The 14,533-nt window shown below is 41.7% G+C and overlaps 1 protein-coding gene across 1 annotated transcript; it reads right to left on the bottom strand.

The window, feature by feature from the left end:
* Window positions 1-1,675: 1,675 nt before the first annotated feature.
* Window positions 1,676-5,538, bottom strand: LOC123147789 (uncharacterized). Its single transcript, XM_044567104.1, has 3 exons — window positions 5,128-5,538; window positions 3,821-4,549; window positions 1,676-2,676 (listed from the first exon to the last, which is right to left on the bottom strand). The coding sequence occupies exons 1-3, from the start codon at window positions 5,440-5,442 to the stop codon at window positions 1,951-1,953; spliced, it is 1,770 nt and encodes a 589-aa protein (XP_044423039.1). The 5' UTR covers window positions 5,443-5,538; the 3' UTR covers window positions 1,676-1,950.
* Between the last annotated feature and the right edge of the window lie 8,995 nt (window positions 5,539-14,533).

Here is a 14,533-nt window from a genome sequence, read left to right as displayed (position 1 = left end):
GGACAACGGCATTGAACGGGCGTGTTAGATATCCGTCCCGTTCCGTCCAGTCATGCATGCATTGAACATGCGCGGACACCAGAGACACGTCGCGGGCAGTGCCCATGGCCGGCGCGCCGCTTCAATGGCGGAGACAGTGCGAGGTCGCTTCCGCCTTGAGCCGTCTTCAATGTTGAGCGACGCGCTCTACAGCAGTATGAATGCGGGCAGCTGGCGCCAAGAGGAACGTGCGCAGGCGAGAGAAGGGGTTTTGGTGGGCCAAGGGTGTCAAAAGCGAGCGTGGGATTGGTTCGGACTCCCACAAAGCCCCCCACCCCCCCCCCCACGCATTTGTCTCTGGTTTGCAGGAGAAATCACGTCCGGACTGTGCCGCGGACCAATACAGGCCCGCATTGGATGACTTCTGATGTCCGGACAACACGGTCCGGACGCATGCGGAACGTATGCGGGTCGGTGTTGGAGATGCCCTAATATATACATAATGAGTAGTAATGTATGTGTAGTGTCATGCAATACTTCATTTATTTAGATGTAGACTCATTTTGCTTTGAGGTGCATTATGTTAGGCTACTCATAGTGGGTAGTACCATATACTAGTATCACGCATATGTTACTGGTGTCGTGCAGTCTTCATTTATTTAGATGTAGACTCATTTTGCTTTCACCTGCAAAAAAAAACTCATTTTGCTTTGAGGTGCATTATGTTACTACTGCAAACACCTATCTTCTCATTAAATGCTTGCCACATAAGCAAACTTGTATTGCGATGCATTACGTTACTAGCTAAGTTACTCCACTATGACCAACATAAGTAAAGACTAGTGAACTGAAAAAGTAGTGGGCCTCGATTACTGAAGAACACTTAAATGTTACTATCTCTGTCCAGATTTATTTTAGATCAAACATAGTATCACTGAAAACCCGTTTCGAATATGAATCCAACAATATAAGTTTTGTGACATACAACTTATATTTTATCAGCCAAATCTACAGTCAATATATGGCATAAAAACAAAGACGACGAATAAACCCGGATGGAGGTAGTACTTTCTACCTCCCCTTGTCCGGATGAGCGTTTACTTATGATCGAGTACCCATTTTGCGATGACATTAGTTTAGTTTATTGTTATGCATGTTTTGTTAGCCTTTTCAGACTCTCTATTCCCAATAATTTATTGTGTGTCTTCGAATTGTGTTGTGTAATTAGTTGACAGAACATGGCATACCTTTTGCATGATGATGCCTTAGAACTATTCGTGGCCTGGATTAACCATTGTGGGATGTAATCGTTTGGTTGATCTTTTGGTAAAAGCAAAACCTTCCTATGTTTCGAACTAAGGGACTTCGGAAAATTTATAATTATGTGGGAAAAGAATATCAAGAACGAAATGGATGTATTTCTCTTGCACGCCTCGAGCTGTTGTGTGAAAAAGGACTATTTGAGGCAATATAAATCTATTAGAGGAAGTGAGGAACACCTGACCTGCATAGGCTTTATTAAAAGAATGATTAACAGTATATATCACATTGTCTGTACGATCATCAGCCATATTTTGTTGACATAGGGAATAACATTCTTTTATTAGCTCTGAGAATTACCTTGCATGCCATTTCTGGTCTTATTATAAAGCATGCATCACAAACAGTTTAACTGAATGTAAATGGGCCTGAAATGTACAAAAAATGAAGTGAACATAGTTGTATGTTCTTTTATTCACACAAAAGTTGTAGTATGTGATACTAAGTGATAACCATGACCTTCATATGCTAGAAATGCGTTGATAGCTTCCTTGACAGAATACACTGAGCGATAAAATCCGTGACTTATCGTCAGTCTCTTACAGTCTTATTGTACTAGCTAAAGTTAGTTGATAACATGCTATCTAGCTGCTTTAACATTGAGGGGCAAGTATTATATGCCAAAAGCAGCTTGGAACCACTAGTATGACACTACACCGAATTATCCTCGTCGTCTTCACTGTTTTCCAGAACGTGTGCAAGGGAATTGGCTTGCAACTTCTTAAACTGGCCTATGAAGTCTGTTGCTTCTGAAATGAGAGCATTCTTTGCAGCCTTCACACTACCAGCTCGCTGCTCCGAGAGAGGCCTCTCAGGATCAGTTGCATTGGTGCCAGCAGCCTTCTTACGAGGCTTTTTTGCGCCATCTCTTCGGGTCAACTGATTAATGTACTTCTCATGCAAAACAGTATTCTTTAGAGGCTTCAGAACTGCTGGACTCGGTTCAGCTTGCTTAGTTTTCAACCTTGACAACGGTCTCTTACGTGCTGAAGAACTCGCGCTGTACTTGTGCAGGGAAAAGGACTTTAGATAATTGTCAGGGGTCCCAGGAGAATCGTCAAGAGGAATGTTCAATTGTAAAGCAGACGGTGAAGTTTCAAATAGCGAGAAGTGATCAGCCTCTTGAGCTTGGTCAATGAGGGAATGCTTCTTAAGCAAATGTCTCACTGTCTTCTGTGCTAATAGGCTCTTTTGTTTGGCAGTCCTTGGTCTTCCGGCTAGAGGTTCCAAAAGGTTTGGAAACTTTGGATCAGACAATGTGAAATGTGCTAGAGGAGAAAACTGTGTTTTACTTCGAGGACGAGGGGCGATTGGAGTGGGCGTTGAGAGGTCAGCATGAACTCGATTGAAGCAGTCTTCAGCAGATTTCCCTGGGACCTGAAAGGATGTGTGTCAAATTGCTGAACTAACAAAAATAATAAAGTAACAAGTCACCTAGGAAAATACTGAGTAATCTATAGGACATACTACTTTGAGTATTGAAGTACAAAATAGATTGTCAAAGCAACGTGACATGTTGTCGGATATGACATGTGGTAAGCATCACTAGAAATGGCTGAAATCAATTCCATGTGAGACTACTAAAAGAGCAGCACCAAAATGTTAGTTATCTAAGCTCACAGTACTATATTTTTTGAACCTGTGCTCAAAGTATTTTTGTTTTTGCATGTATCTTGTATCTAGCAACATTAACAATCTTCTGATGACCAGTTTTTCACATCCATGTTGGTGTCAACATGTGATGAGAGGATCACTCACATGTGCACATTAAATAATAAACAGACAACATTCTATTGACTGTTAATTCTTCCCCTTCAATGCAAAAAAACAAATACAGCGTGAAATGTTATGTTTCAGTATGATTATTAACCAACCCTTGTAAATATTACCAGCTGTCCACATTCCCAGAAAACGCTCTCTACAATTTTTCATTTCTCAGATACGCGCCTAAATATGCATCATCTCGTATTAGAAGAAAACATCCAAATGACACCGAACTTACAGCCTTCAAACAAAGGCAGAAAAGAAAGCCAAAAATGGAAGAACACAGAAGTCCAACAAACTATACAACTATCCTACTGCTACTATTTGACTTATTCATCATTCAGACACTACTGGTATGTTGTAGTTAGACTCTGGAAGTGTTTTCAGTATGTTCAACTCTAGCCTACTCCAACTTGTTTGGGACTGAAAGGCTTTGTTGTTATTGTTGTTGTTGTTGGACATTCAATGTTGTATACATGATTTATATTGACTGCTTAACAAAAGGAACTCAACAAAACAATGCAGTGGAATATCACAAAGTCTAGCACCAAGATCCATGAATAACTCATGCACATTCATGCACATTTTTAAAACTGGAAACCCCATTCTGAGAGCAACATTTTAACTGCAGCATTCTAATTATTTATTATTATGCTTTCTCAAGGCAGCTTGTGCAACTAGATATCAAACAGGTCTGCAACTACCAAGATATGATCATCAAACCACTAAATGAACAAAATCGAAGGATTGGAAATACCATTTTAGAAACTTTCTTCCAGAAATGTGGGGATGGTCGAGCAGTGAAGTAAGCCTGGCGCAATATAGTGTCCTGCTCTTCTGTCCATTCATCTGACGCGCAACACTGTTGCTGTACCCCTTCTTTAATCCCGCTTAGCTCTTCACTGCATTCCTTGGTGTTCATCAGTATATCATCACCAATTTTAGGCTGCACTATGGAAGAAGGATTATTTTCACTCTTCTTGTGGATGATGTTTCTGGGTTCAGTGATGGGTACAATTTCTTGACAATCAGATTTGTGCTCCTTGTGAGTTTGTTTCCTTGATGCCTGCTTTCTTCCGGTGCCTCTCTTCCTCTTTCCTGTCAGCTCCTCACCACGACTGGGCTTTGGCTCTTGCATCTCACTCTTTTTGTAAGATGCATCTGCAGTCTTTCTCCTGGCAGGAGCATCTTGGGAATCTTCATACACTGTCTGGAGCTTATTGTGTTTTTCCATCCTTGCAGAAGCTTTTACTGCAGCAATTCTCTGGCTACTCCTTGGTGGATTCTCTAGTTTTTTGTCTTTCTTAACAGCATTTTGAGTCTTGCTGTTATGGGGAATGTCGCGGGGATTTGGTGTGAACGGCAGCAGTTTGTGGTGACTTTGCTTCTCCACTAAGGGCTTGCTCACACTCTTATCACCTCGTTGGAACCGTGTAGATCTCTGAACAGGCGTAATCGCCCATTGGTTACCCCTGACTTCGCATTCCTGCAACAGAAGGTAAAACTTAAACACTGTTGCCGCAAGCTATGCCATTGAAAGATCCGAACAGAATCATCCAATGATAAACTATGATATTTGTAATCAAGTGCCAACCGTGAAATGGATGAAGCAGTCCAGTTAGCAAGCATGTTAGATTATTAATATGATGATCGGACAGGCATGAAATGGATAAAATCAAGAGGCGGGTGAACAAACTATTAGTGGCATATAAACTAATCTTTGTTTTGGGGGGTGGAAGAAACTAATCTGTTGTTGGATAAGTAGAATATATAAGGAATAGAGCAAGATTGTACTTGGTAGCATGACATACTGGAATATGTTAAACCATTGATAGTTGGTTGTTGTCACGGAATCCCCAGAAATCAAGAAATGGTGACAAATTTTGGGAAGAAAATTGGGTTTTGTCTAACTAGTGGAGAAAGATCTAAACAACGTGGCCAAATCTCCTTCTCAGGCAACTAAAATGCGCAGAAGAGGAGGAAACTAAGCACATAAACGTAACATCCCGTGCCCCCAGATTGGAGCCGGTATCTGCAACCAGGAAGAGATTTGCCCCCCTATACCTCTTCCGCCTCGTCGAGCACAATATGGTGGTCCGGATCCCGGCCGGTAAGCCGCGCCGACCGGCGTGGGAGAGCCTTCGGAGGTCGTCCCGCAGCTCCGCCGCTCTCGTCGCGGGTGCATCGGCTTCTCCCCGGGGTTGTGGGGGCGGCCTGCTTCTTGAACTTGGAGGCCTCCGCGTCCTCGTCCCGGTTCCTGGATGGGGACTGGATCCACGGAGACGGAGAATTGAGCGGAGTCGCGTGGTGCGAGCGCAGCCGCCCCTTCCACTGCGTCCCGCCGGCCGCCGGGGTGGAGGGTTCCTGCTTCTTTACCATGTTTGTTGGCTGGAGAAAGGAGAGGGAGAGAAAGGGGATCGATTACTGGAGAGGCTGGAGTTTGGAATGAACGGGAGGGGATTTTGAATGGAGAGAGGAATGGGGGCGGTCGTCCTGGACCCTGGGCCGAATGGGCCAGGTGAGTGTTTGATAGGCTCGGTACCATGTTGCTCATTCCCGGCCGGCCATGCTTCAGGTCAATAGAATGCTTCGGGTCAAGAAAATTAATATGAAAGTCATCTAGGAGTACATAAGTTGCCTCAAAAAAAATCTAGGAGTACATAATTCTCAAAAATCTAGGAGTACCTATTTATCTCAAAAAAAATCCTGGAGTACCGTTTCATAGCTTCCTTTAAAAAAAATATCCTTTTTAGCACGTGGTACATTCTTTGTAGTCGCTTAGGAAGTTTCGACTGGTTTTGCTTGGAATTTCTAACATGATCACAGAAGGTTTACCATGTTGCTTCGGTGAGTCTGAGTGGAATGTTGGAGGCTCGGAACAAATAAGGTTTTGAAACAAACACCTATATGAGTTTCTCGGTGGCTCCGGATGAAAGTGGTTTGGTGGCACCGAGGTGAAAGAGAATAGGTAGGTATAGTGGAATTTCTTGAGGTGGTTTGAGGAGTTTTTGGAGTTTGATCTTTAAGCACCTAGAGCAAAGAGCTCGTCGTCACACCCTCATCCCTTCTAGTAGTATCAACATGCCTAAGGACTCAATGTGACCTCGAATTACTAAAATAAAAATGAAGAATCACATGGCTTGACCAACACTTGAAGTTTTTTTAGGGGTCACCTTCCATTCCAATGTTGTTTCTATGAAGAACTTTGTCTGAAATAAACTTGAAGCATAGTTAGTTCTTCAGAATATGTTGGCATGAATTATTGAAATACACCTTGGGGATTAGATGCACTTTCACATCTTTTGATCTGCCTCATCCATCACTCACACTAGGATCTTGATGGGAGGAGCAAAACCAGACGCAAATATCCGCTTGGTGTGCTTTCGTCGCTACCCTGGATCAGATCGTTGACATTGGGGAACCATGATGTAATCTCCATCATCTTCGCGAACTTCAGCATATCGCCTTGCGTGTACCCCACCACCAGCGCCGTCCAGCTCGCCCCCTTCATCTTCCCGAGCGGTGGTGAGAGAGATCAATGCTGAGAGAGAAAGAGAGAGTGGTGGGGAGCTCCGTGGTGAAAGAGAGTCAGCGAGTGGTGAATGCAAGGGGGTGAATGTTGTGGGTGAAGTTGGCAATACAGTAAACATTCAGTGCAACTGAAATTCAATTAGTTGTTCGGAAAAAAGTTCAATTAGCTACATCACACCAAAAATGCAGTAAAAAGTTCAGTTACCTTCAGTGAACAAAAAATGCACTAAAAAGCCTAGTTAGAGGGAGTGCACTAAAAATTCAGTTAGTTGTTCAAACACTCAACAAAAATTCAGGTTAAATTGTCATTCTAACAATCAACAAAAATCTAACTCAGTGCAGTTTTAGAGTGTCAAAACATTTAGGGGCAATTCTTTTTGGGGCTTATATTTGCAGCCACTCATAAGCCTCAAAAGAACTGACCCTTAGTCTAACTGTAGTTAGTGTGTTCAAAAAAATCTCATTAAAGTTTCATTTCACACCTGTCCAGTGTCAAAAGATTCAGTTTCTAAATATCCAGTTTGACTCAAATTCAATGCAGAATTATGGCATAAAAATCAGCATGAGGTGTCCAAAATCAGTATGAGAGACCTTTCACTAATCAAGAGATTAATGATGTAGTGAAGGAGCTACCAAATGATAAATCTCCAGGTCCAAATGGCTTTAACAATGAATTATACAAAGCTTGTTGGGATATTATTGGGCCAGACATCGGAAAGTCAATCCATGATTTCTATGAGGGTAATGTAAACTTGGAAAGCATAGACTCTTCTTATATCACACTAATTCCAAAAATGGATAACCCTTTAAGTCCTAATGATTTTAGGCCAATTTCACTACTCAATAGTTGCCTTAAGATCATTACCAACTTGTTGGCCAATAGATTACAGAAGATTATATTGAAGATAGTCCACATCAATTGGTATGGTTTTCTCAAATAAAGAGCAATTCAAGACTGCTTGGGCTGGGCATATGGGTATTTGCATCGATGACATGCATCAAAAGAGCAAGTTGTGGTGCTTAAACTTGATTTTGAAAAGGCCTTTGACACTTTAGAACATCAAACGATTTTGGAAATGTTGAGAGCAAAAGGCTCTGGAAACAGATGGATTAATTGGATGAAATTATTATTCAACTTTGCATCTTCCTCAATTATTCTCAATGGGGTACCCAGAAAGAAATTCTACTGTAAGAGAGGAGTTAGGCAAAGAGAACCTTTTTCCCCTTTGCCTTTTGTCTTAGCTGCAGTTCTTCTCCAGTCAGTATTAAACTTGGCCATGACTAAACAACTTGTGAGATCACCATTGCATGTTACAAGTTGCCCATACTTCCCTATTGTGCAATATGCGGATGATACTCTTGTCCTCATGAAAGCAGACACTCAACAACTTCTCTGCCTTAAAGCTCTACTCAACATCTTTGCAAGTGCCACTGGTTTAAAGGTTAACTATAACAAGTCCAATATGGTTCCAATTAATATTAGTGAAGAAATGACTGAAATGTTGATTAACAACATGGGCTGTAAGAGAGGTGCTTTCCCCTTCACATACCTTGGTCTACCTCTTGGGCTGTCAAACCTACTATGGAGCAGTGCTTACCATTGGTTCAGAGAATTGAAAGAAAACTAATGGGGCTGGCAACATCCATGACAAAAGAAGGAAGACTCTTATTGGTTAAATCAATCCTAGCTTCTTTGCCAATCTTCTTCATGTGCTGTTAATACGTCTCCAAAGTATCTATAACTTTTGGTTGTTCCATGTTGTTATATTATCATTCTTGGATGTTTTACAATCATTTTATAGCAACTTTATATAATTTTTTGGTACTAACCAATTGACATAGTGCCTAGTGCCAGTTGCTGGTTTTTGCTTGTTTTTCACTTCGCGGAAAATCAATACCAAACGGAGTCCAAGCCCAATGAAACTTTTTGGAGAATTTTTATGGACCAGAAGGAACAACATGGGCCAAAGAAGTACCAGAGGGGTGGGTGCCCCGTCGGGGGCACAACCCACCTGGGCGCGCTTGGGGGCCCAGGCACGCCCTGGTAGGTTGTGCCCACCTCGATGGCCTGCCGCACCACCTCTTCGCCCTACAAATACCCAAATATTCTAGAACCCTAGGGGAGTCGACAAAACACAATTCCAGCTGCCGCAAGTTCCAGAACCACGAGATCCAATCTAGACACCAGCACGGAGGGGTTCATCATCCTCATTGGTGCCTCTCTGATGATGCGTGAGTAGTTCATTGTAGACCTACATGTCCGTAGGCAGTAGCGAGATGGCTTCCTCTCTATCTTTTGATTCTCAATACAATGGTATCTTGGAGATATATTTGATGTAACTCTTTTTGCGGTGTGTCTGTTGGGATCCGATGAACTTTGAGTTTATGATCAGATCTATTTATCCATGAAAGTTATTTGAGTTTTGATCTCTTATATGCATGACTATTCATAGCCTCATATTTCTTATTCGAATCTTTGGTTTAGTTAGGCCAACTAGATCGTTTTTTCTTGCCATGGGAAGATGTGCTTTGTGATGGGTTCGATCGTGCGGTGTTCTTTCCCAATGACAGTAGGGGCAGCAAGACACGTATTGATCGTTGCTATTAAGGATAACAAGATGTGGTATATTCCTACATGAATAGATCTTGTCTACATCATGTCATCGTTCTTATTGCATTACCCCATTTCTCCATGAACTTAATACACTAGATGCATGCTGGATAGCGGTCGATGTGTGGATTAATAGTAGTAGATGCAGGCAGGAGTTGGTCTACTAATCTTAGATGTGATGCCTATATATTGATCATTGCCTGGATATCATTATAATTATGTGAGGTTCTATCAATTTCCCAACAGTAATTTGTTTACCCACCGTGTGCTATTTCTTGAGAGAAGCCATTGGTGAAATCTACGGCCCTCTATTCTTTATCATATTTGCTTTGAGATCTATTCTAGTGTTTTTACCAAGTAAAGCCTTTGGGATCATGTTGGGTGATAGTTGATTTGAACTTGTTGAAAATAGAAACTTTGTGCGCCAGTAATAGGATTGTTTAAAATTACAGAAGCATGATAAAATTCTTAATTTTTTACACAAGATTGATATAGAAATTTCCTATGTTCTCCTAATTTTCAAAATTTTGGGAGTTACAGAAGTATACTAAGTTTTCAGATTGCTACAGACTGTTCTATTTTTGACAGATTCTGTTTTCGATGCATTGTGTGCTTATTTTGATGAATCTATGGGTTGTATCAGGGGTTATGGGCCATAGAAAAGTTGGGATACAGTAGATATAATGCAATAATAAAATATGAATGGGTTTGCAACAGTACTTAGAGTGGTGATTTGCTTTGTTATACTAACGGATCTCACGAAGGTTTTGTTAAGTTTTGTGTGATTGAAGTTTTCAAGTTTTTGGTGAGATCATGATGGATGAAGGAATAAGGAGTAAGAAGAGCCTAATCTTGGGGATGCCACCCCAAGATAATATTCAAGGAGAAACAAGCAACTAAGCTTGGGGATGCCCCGAGTGGCATCCCCTCTTTCTTCTAACGACCATCGGTATTTTACTTGGAGCTATATTTTTATTCGTCACATATCATGAGTTTTGCTTGGAGCGTCTTGTATTATATGAGTCTTTGCCTGTTTTATTTTTTGCTTTGTGTCAAGTATCCTTGCTGAACAAACCTATTTGAGAGCCAAAATTATTCTATGATTTGTTAGAATTGCTCTATGTGCTTCACTTAATTTTTTTGAGCTATGGAATTGCTCTAGTGCTTCACTTATATCTTTTTGAGCACGGTGTGCTTTAATATTTTTTAAGAAATGCTTTCATGCTTCACTTAGATTTGTTTGAGAGTTAGTAAAATTTTGAAGAAAATTCTCTCATACTTCACTTATATTATTTTGAGAGACGAAAATTTTTATGCTCATGTTCTTCACTTAGATTTGTTTGAGCTATCAAAAGCAACATATGAATTAGTCCCAAAGTGATAGATATTCAAGAGGGATATAATAAAAAAATTCAGGAAGATCATTGGACAAAATAAACTTGATTCTTTGTAATAGTTTTGAGATATGATGATAGTGATATGTGAGTCATGTTGGTGAGTAATTATGCTTTAGTGAGAATGTTGGTGTTAAGGTTTGTGATTCCCTATGCAAGCACGAAAGTCAATAGTTATGCAATGAAATTATATCCTACTTGTGGTGCATTATTTGGTGTTAGTTATGCTTAATACTCGCTTATGTGATTTTTTGTTTCTTGGTTGGTTGCTTCTCAATCTTTTTGCAAGCCTCCACTTGTACTAAGTAGAAATACTACTTGTGCATCCAAAATCCTTTAAACCAGTTTTGCCACATGAGTCCATCATACCTACCTATATGTGGTATTTCTGTGTCGTTCTAAGCAAATTTGCATGTGCCATCTCTAATTTTCAAAATAGATTTCCCTTTTGTGTGCTCGTACCGCTCATGAAGCGACAAGGGGTGGCCAATATTTTCTATGCTAGATGTGTTATTCTCAAGATGAGTGTTTATTCACTGGTCATTACACGGGAGTGTGGTAAAGGTATTAGGTATGCCCAGTCCCGAAATGAAAAAGAAATTTACTTTACGTTGTCAAATAATAAATTCCTTGGAAAGCGTTGGTATGGAGGGCACCCGTGGATACAACTAGCCATGGATTGTGAAAGAATGGTGGAAAAAGGAATACACTTTATTTTCTGTTTGGGAACTGCCTATGATATATCTAGCATGGAAAGCGTTGGGAATTACTTTGTCGTTTTTGTTGACGGGAAAAGTATGCCTCTCAAAAACATTTATCCCTTAATTTTTGCTTTGAGCTCTGGCACCTCTACAAATCCCTACTTCCCTCTGCGAGGGCCTATCTATTTACTTTATGCAATTTTTATTTTTGCTTGAGTCTCCATCTTCTCTTATAAAGCACCAACTAAGGGGGCACTGGTGCGCGTCGGTCCTAAACAAATGGTTTTTAACCCCTTTCCGCGACGGCAGTTGGAACCGTTGCCATGTGAGTGTGTGCGATAGGGTGTCCTTCCCACATGACTCAGAAATCGCCGGGGATAGGCCCTCCTGGGACCCATGCTGGGGCCGTGTGCGATCGGGCGAGGCATCGAAACCCAATCATTTCCGTAGGTATGTACATCCCACACGGTGAATCTCAGAAATCATTTCCGTAGGTATGTACATCCCACACGGTAAATTTCAGAAATCATTTCCGTAGGTATGTACATCCCACACGGTGGATTCTAGAAAATCATTTCCGTTCGTATGTATATCACACACAGTCAATCCAAGGAATATGTTTCCGTTCTTATGTACATCCCACACAGTCAACCCAGTGAAAACATTTCCGTTCGAACGTAAATCCCACACAGTTTTATGTGTAGGCTCGTGTGTGAAAGGTGTAACTATCACACACGGTCTTCCTTGGTTAAGTGTTTGCTTTTATCAGCTATATCACACACGATTTGATGAAGAAAACCACGTGACATTGGGCTATCCATCGCAAGCGCTTTTACTGCTAGAACCGTTTGCAAAGGTCCATGACACATAGCAGGTTTATTAGTTTACAATTAATAATTCCAGTATTACACAAATTCACATTTCATATCGAACAACTGTTTGCCAATTTCATATCAGGCACATAAATATATTATAACATCACGGTATGGTAGCTACATGAAAACATCACAGTACAACATATAGCTAGTTCAACTTCATAAGAACAATATATTCATTTCCCTAATAGAGATCATCCAGGCTCGTCTTATCCACCTTTGCTTTCAGTTCAGTAAGAACCCGTTTTGCACGGGCCAAGTGGGAAAGTGACTCCTCCTTCGCCAACACCATCTTAGCAAAGTCTGATTTAAAAAATCTGAGTTCATTCTCCACCTTCAACTTTTTATCCCGCATCTTGAAATATGCTTCAGCGTTGACAAGACTTTTTGTAAGCCTACGTGTGTTCACTTCCTCATACATGCTCCAGAGCTTCGTTAGGCACATCTTCAAAGACTCTGGCCTCTCTTGATCAACCCACTCCAAGTAAGAACACTTCCGTTCATCCTATAATATTTAAAACTAGATTAGTAACAATTGTATGGGAAATGGGTTTATAGCAACATAGAAAATCACCAATGCTTATTTTGAAAAACTGAAGAAACATGTTAATTATGACATATCTTCTCAAAAAGATCAATGTGCAAATGAAATAATTGGTACTGAGACAACAACCAAATTCTGGAACATCAGAAGCTATAATTAACTACAATGATGCTACAAGTTCTTACTCATGTACAATAAATAACAAATTGAACATTTTATGAGGAAGGTAAATATAACTGCAACAGCATAGCGACAGTGTTTGGATGACAGCAAATTGATACTAACAGGTGTGTACATGCACAAATTTAGTAACATAGAACTAATAGCACTAAGGTCATCCACTATGTATGCCAAAACTGGTGTAAAGACAACTGTTGCTACATCTCGCACCGGTGCCCTGAACTGGCGAGCCGATGCAGCGGAAAAAAAATCAGGGACCCGGACTCCGGAGCACGTAGTTACTCCGATGCCCAGTTCCTTCGTGCCATAAAGATTTAGTATTTTACTGCTTGGCAGCTCGGATGTGTGGACCAAAGTTGGCTGCATAAACTGCTGAAGCGGTGCCAAATAATTTTCTAATGGCACCGCTGATGAGATGGCAACAATTTAAGATACTAGGTACAAACTGTGACACTGTCTTAGGATGCGTTTGGTTGAAGGTGTGGTATGAATGGGTTGGGACCGTGACAGTGTTTGAATCACATCTAACAAATGATTTGTAACAACGGAGGAGGGTCTAACCTTCTCTGCACATGCCAGAAACTTCCTCCCAGTGTCCACAGAATCAAACGCAAGTAGCTTCACGCATGGAGGTTGATGGTGACAACGAGCAGATAGATCTTCAGCCACCCCGCTCCATTCATTGCCACTGATGGTCTTAGGGAGCTACAAGAGGAAGAAACGACTCAAATCGACCTCCGGGTAAAAATCCTTCATTCCAAGTCATAGCCCGAGAGAGAGAGAAGAGAGGCATACCTGGGCGGTGAAGGAGTAGTCGCCGGAGGAGGAACCGCTGGAGATGTCTTTGAAGAAGACCATGGCGACCCCGGCATAGGATGCGAGACGGCGAGAGCGAGGAAGTGGCTATAGCTTAGCAAGGAAGGAAGAAAGGAGGAAACAGGGGAAATGTGACTTGTGGTCGGGGAGAAAAGGGGTGGGGAAGGGGGGAATGGGGGGCGGGGAAAGATATTTTGGCGGTAGGCCAAAATTTTGGAAATGTGGAGGGAAACTTTGCGTGTTGTGCCGCCGGACCATTCACTTTGAACGATTGTGTGCATCGCAAACGATTCTTCTGCTTTACGCGCATGGGATGAGTTTGATAATTCAAATTTTGGTGGAAATTTCTCTCAGTACGTCATTACATAATTTAACATCGCTGGCTAATTTGGGCACACAGAAGAGCGTACAGCAGACAGACCACACTTACTGAATCGAGCAATTTTAGTAATTACACAGAGCTAGTTGACCTAAACGTTGCTCTAACAAAAGACCAGCATTAAAAACAAAGCCTAAGTACGCATAATTAAAAATCCGCCGCCGCGCCGGCCTATGCATCGCCGGTGTGAGATGAGACGTCAATGACTTGTCCTGGCGACATGCCGCCGTTGGTGGACTCCGCGTCCCTCGAGCTGAAGTCGACCGCGTCCTCGTCCTCGTCCTCGGCTACGCCCTCAAGGTTGGAGTACTCATAGTAGTGGTTGCGCCAGAGCTCGCGTTGGTAGTCCACCACCGATTCCTCGACGGACAGAATCTTCTCTACCTCGACCTCGGCCACGCGCAACTCCTCCTCCTGGCGCTCCTTGATCTCCGCCGCC

Source organism: Triticum aestivum, chromosome 7A (genome assembly GCF_018294505.1).
Source record: "Triticum aestivum cultivar Chinese Spring chromosome 7A, IWGSC CS RefSeq v2.1, whole genome shotgun sequence".
Lineage (NCBI taxonomy): Eukaryota > Viridiplantae > Streptophyta > Magnoliopsida > Poales > Poaceae > Triticum > Triticum aestivum.
This window is presented reverse-complemented; position numbering and strand designations above follow the sequence as displayed.

Bases quoted from the DNA above. Each gene is read 5' to 3' on its own strand.
- LOC123147789 (XM_044567104.1), bottom strand. From the start codon at position 5,442: ATGGTAAAGAAGCAGGAACCCTCCACCCCGGCGGCCGGCGGGACGCAG. The intron at 4,550-5,127 runs GTATAGGGGGGC...CTTCTGTTGCAG, and splicing joins TGCTCGACGAGGCGGAAGAG to GAATGCGAAGTCAGGGGTAA. The intron at 2,677-3,820 runs GTATTTCCAATC...ACATCCTTTCAG, and splicing joins GGAAGAAAGTTTCTAAAATG to GTCCCAGGGAAATCTGCTGA.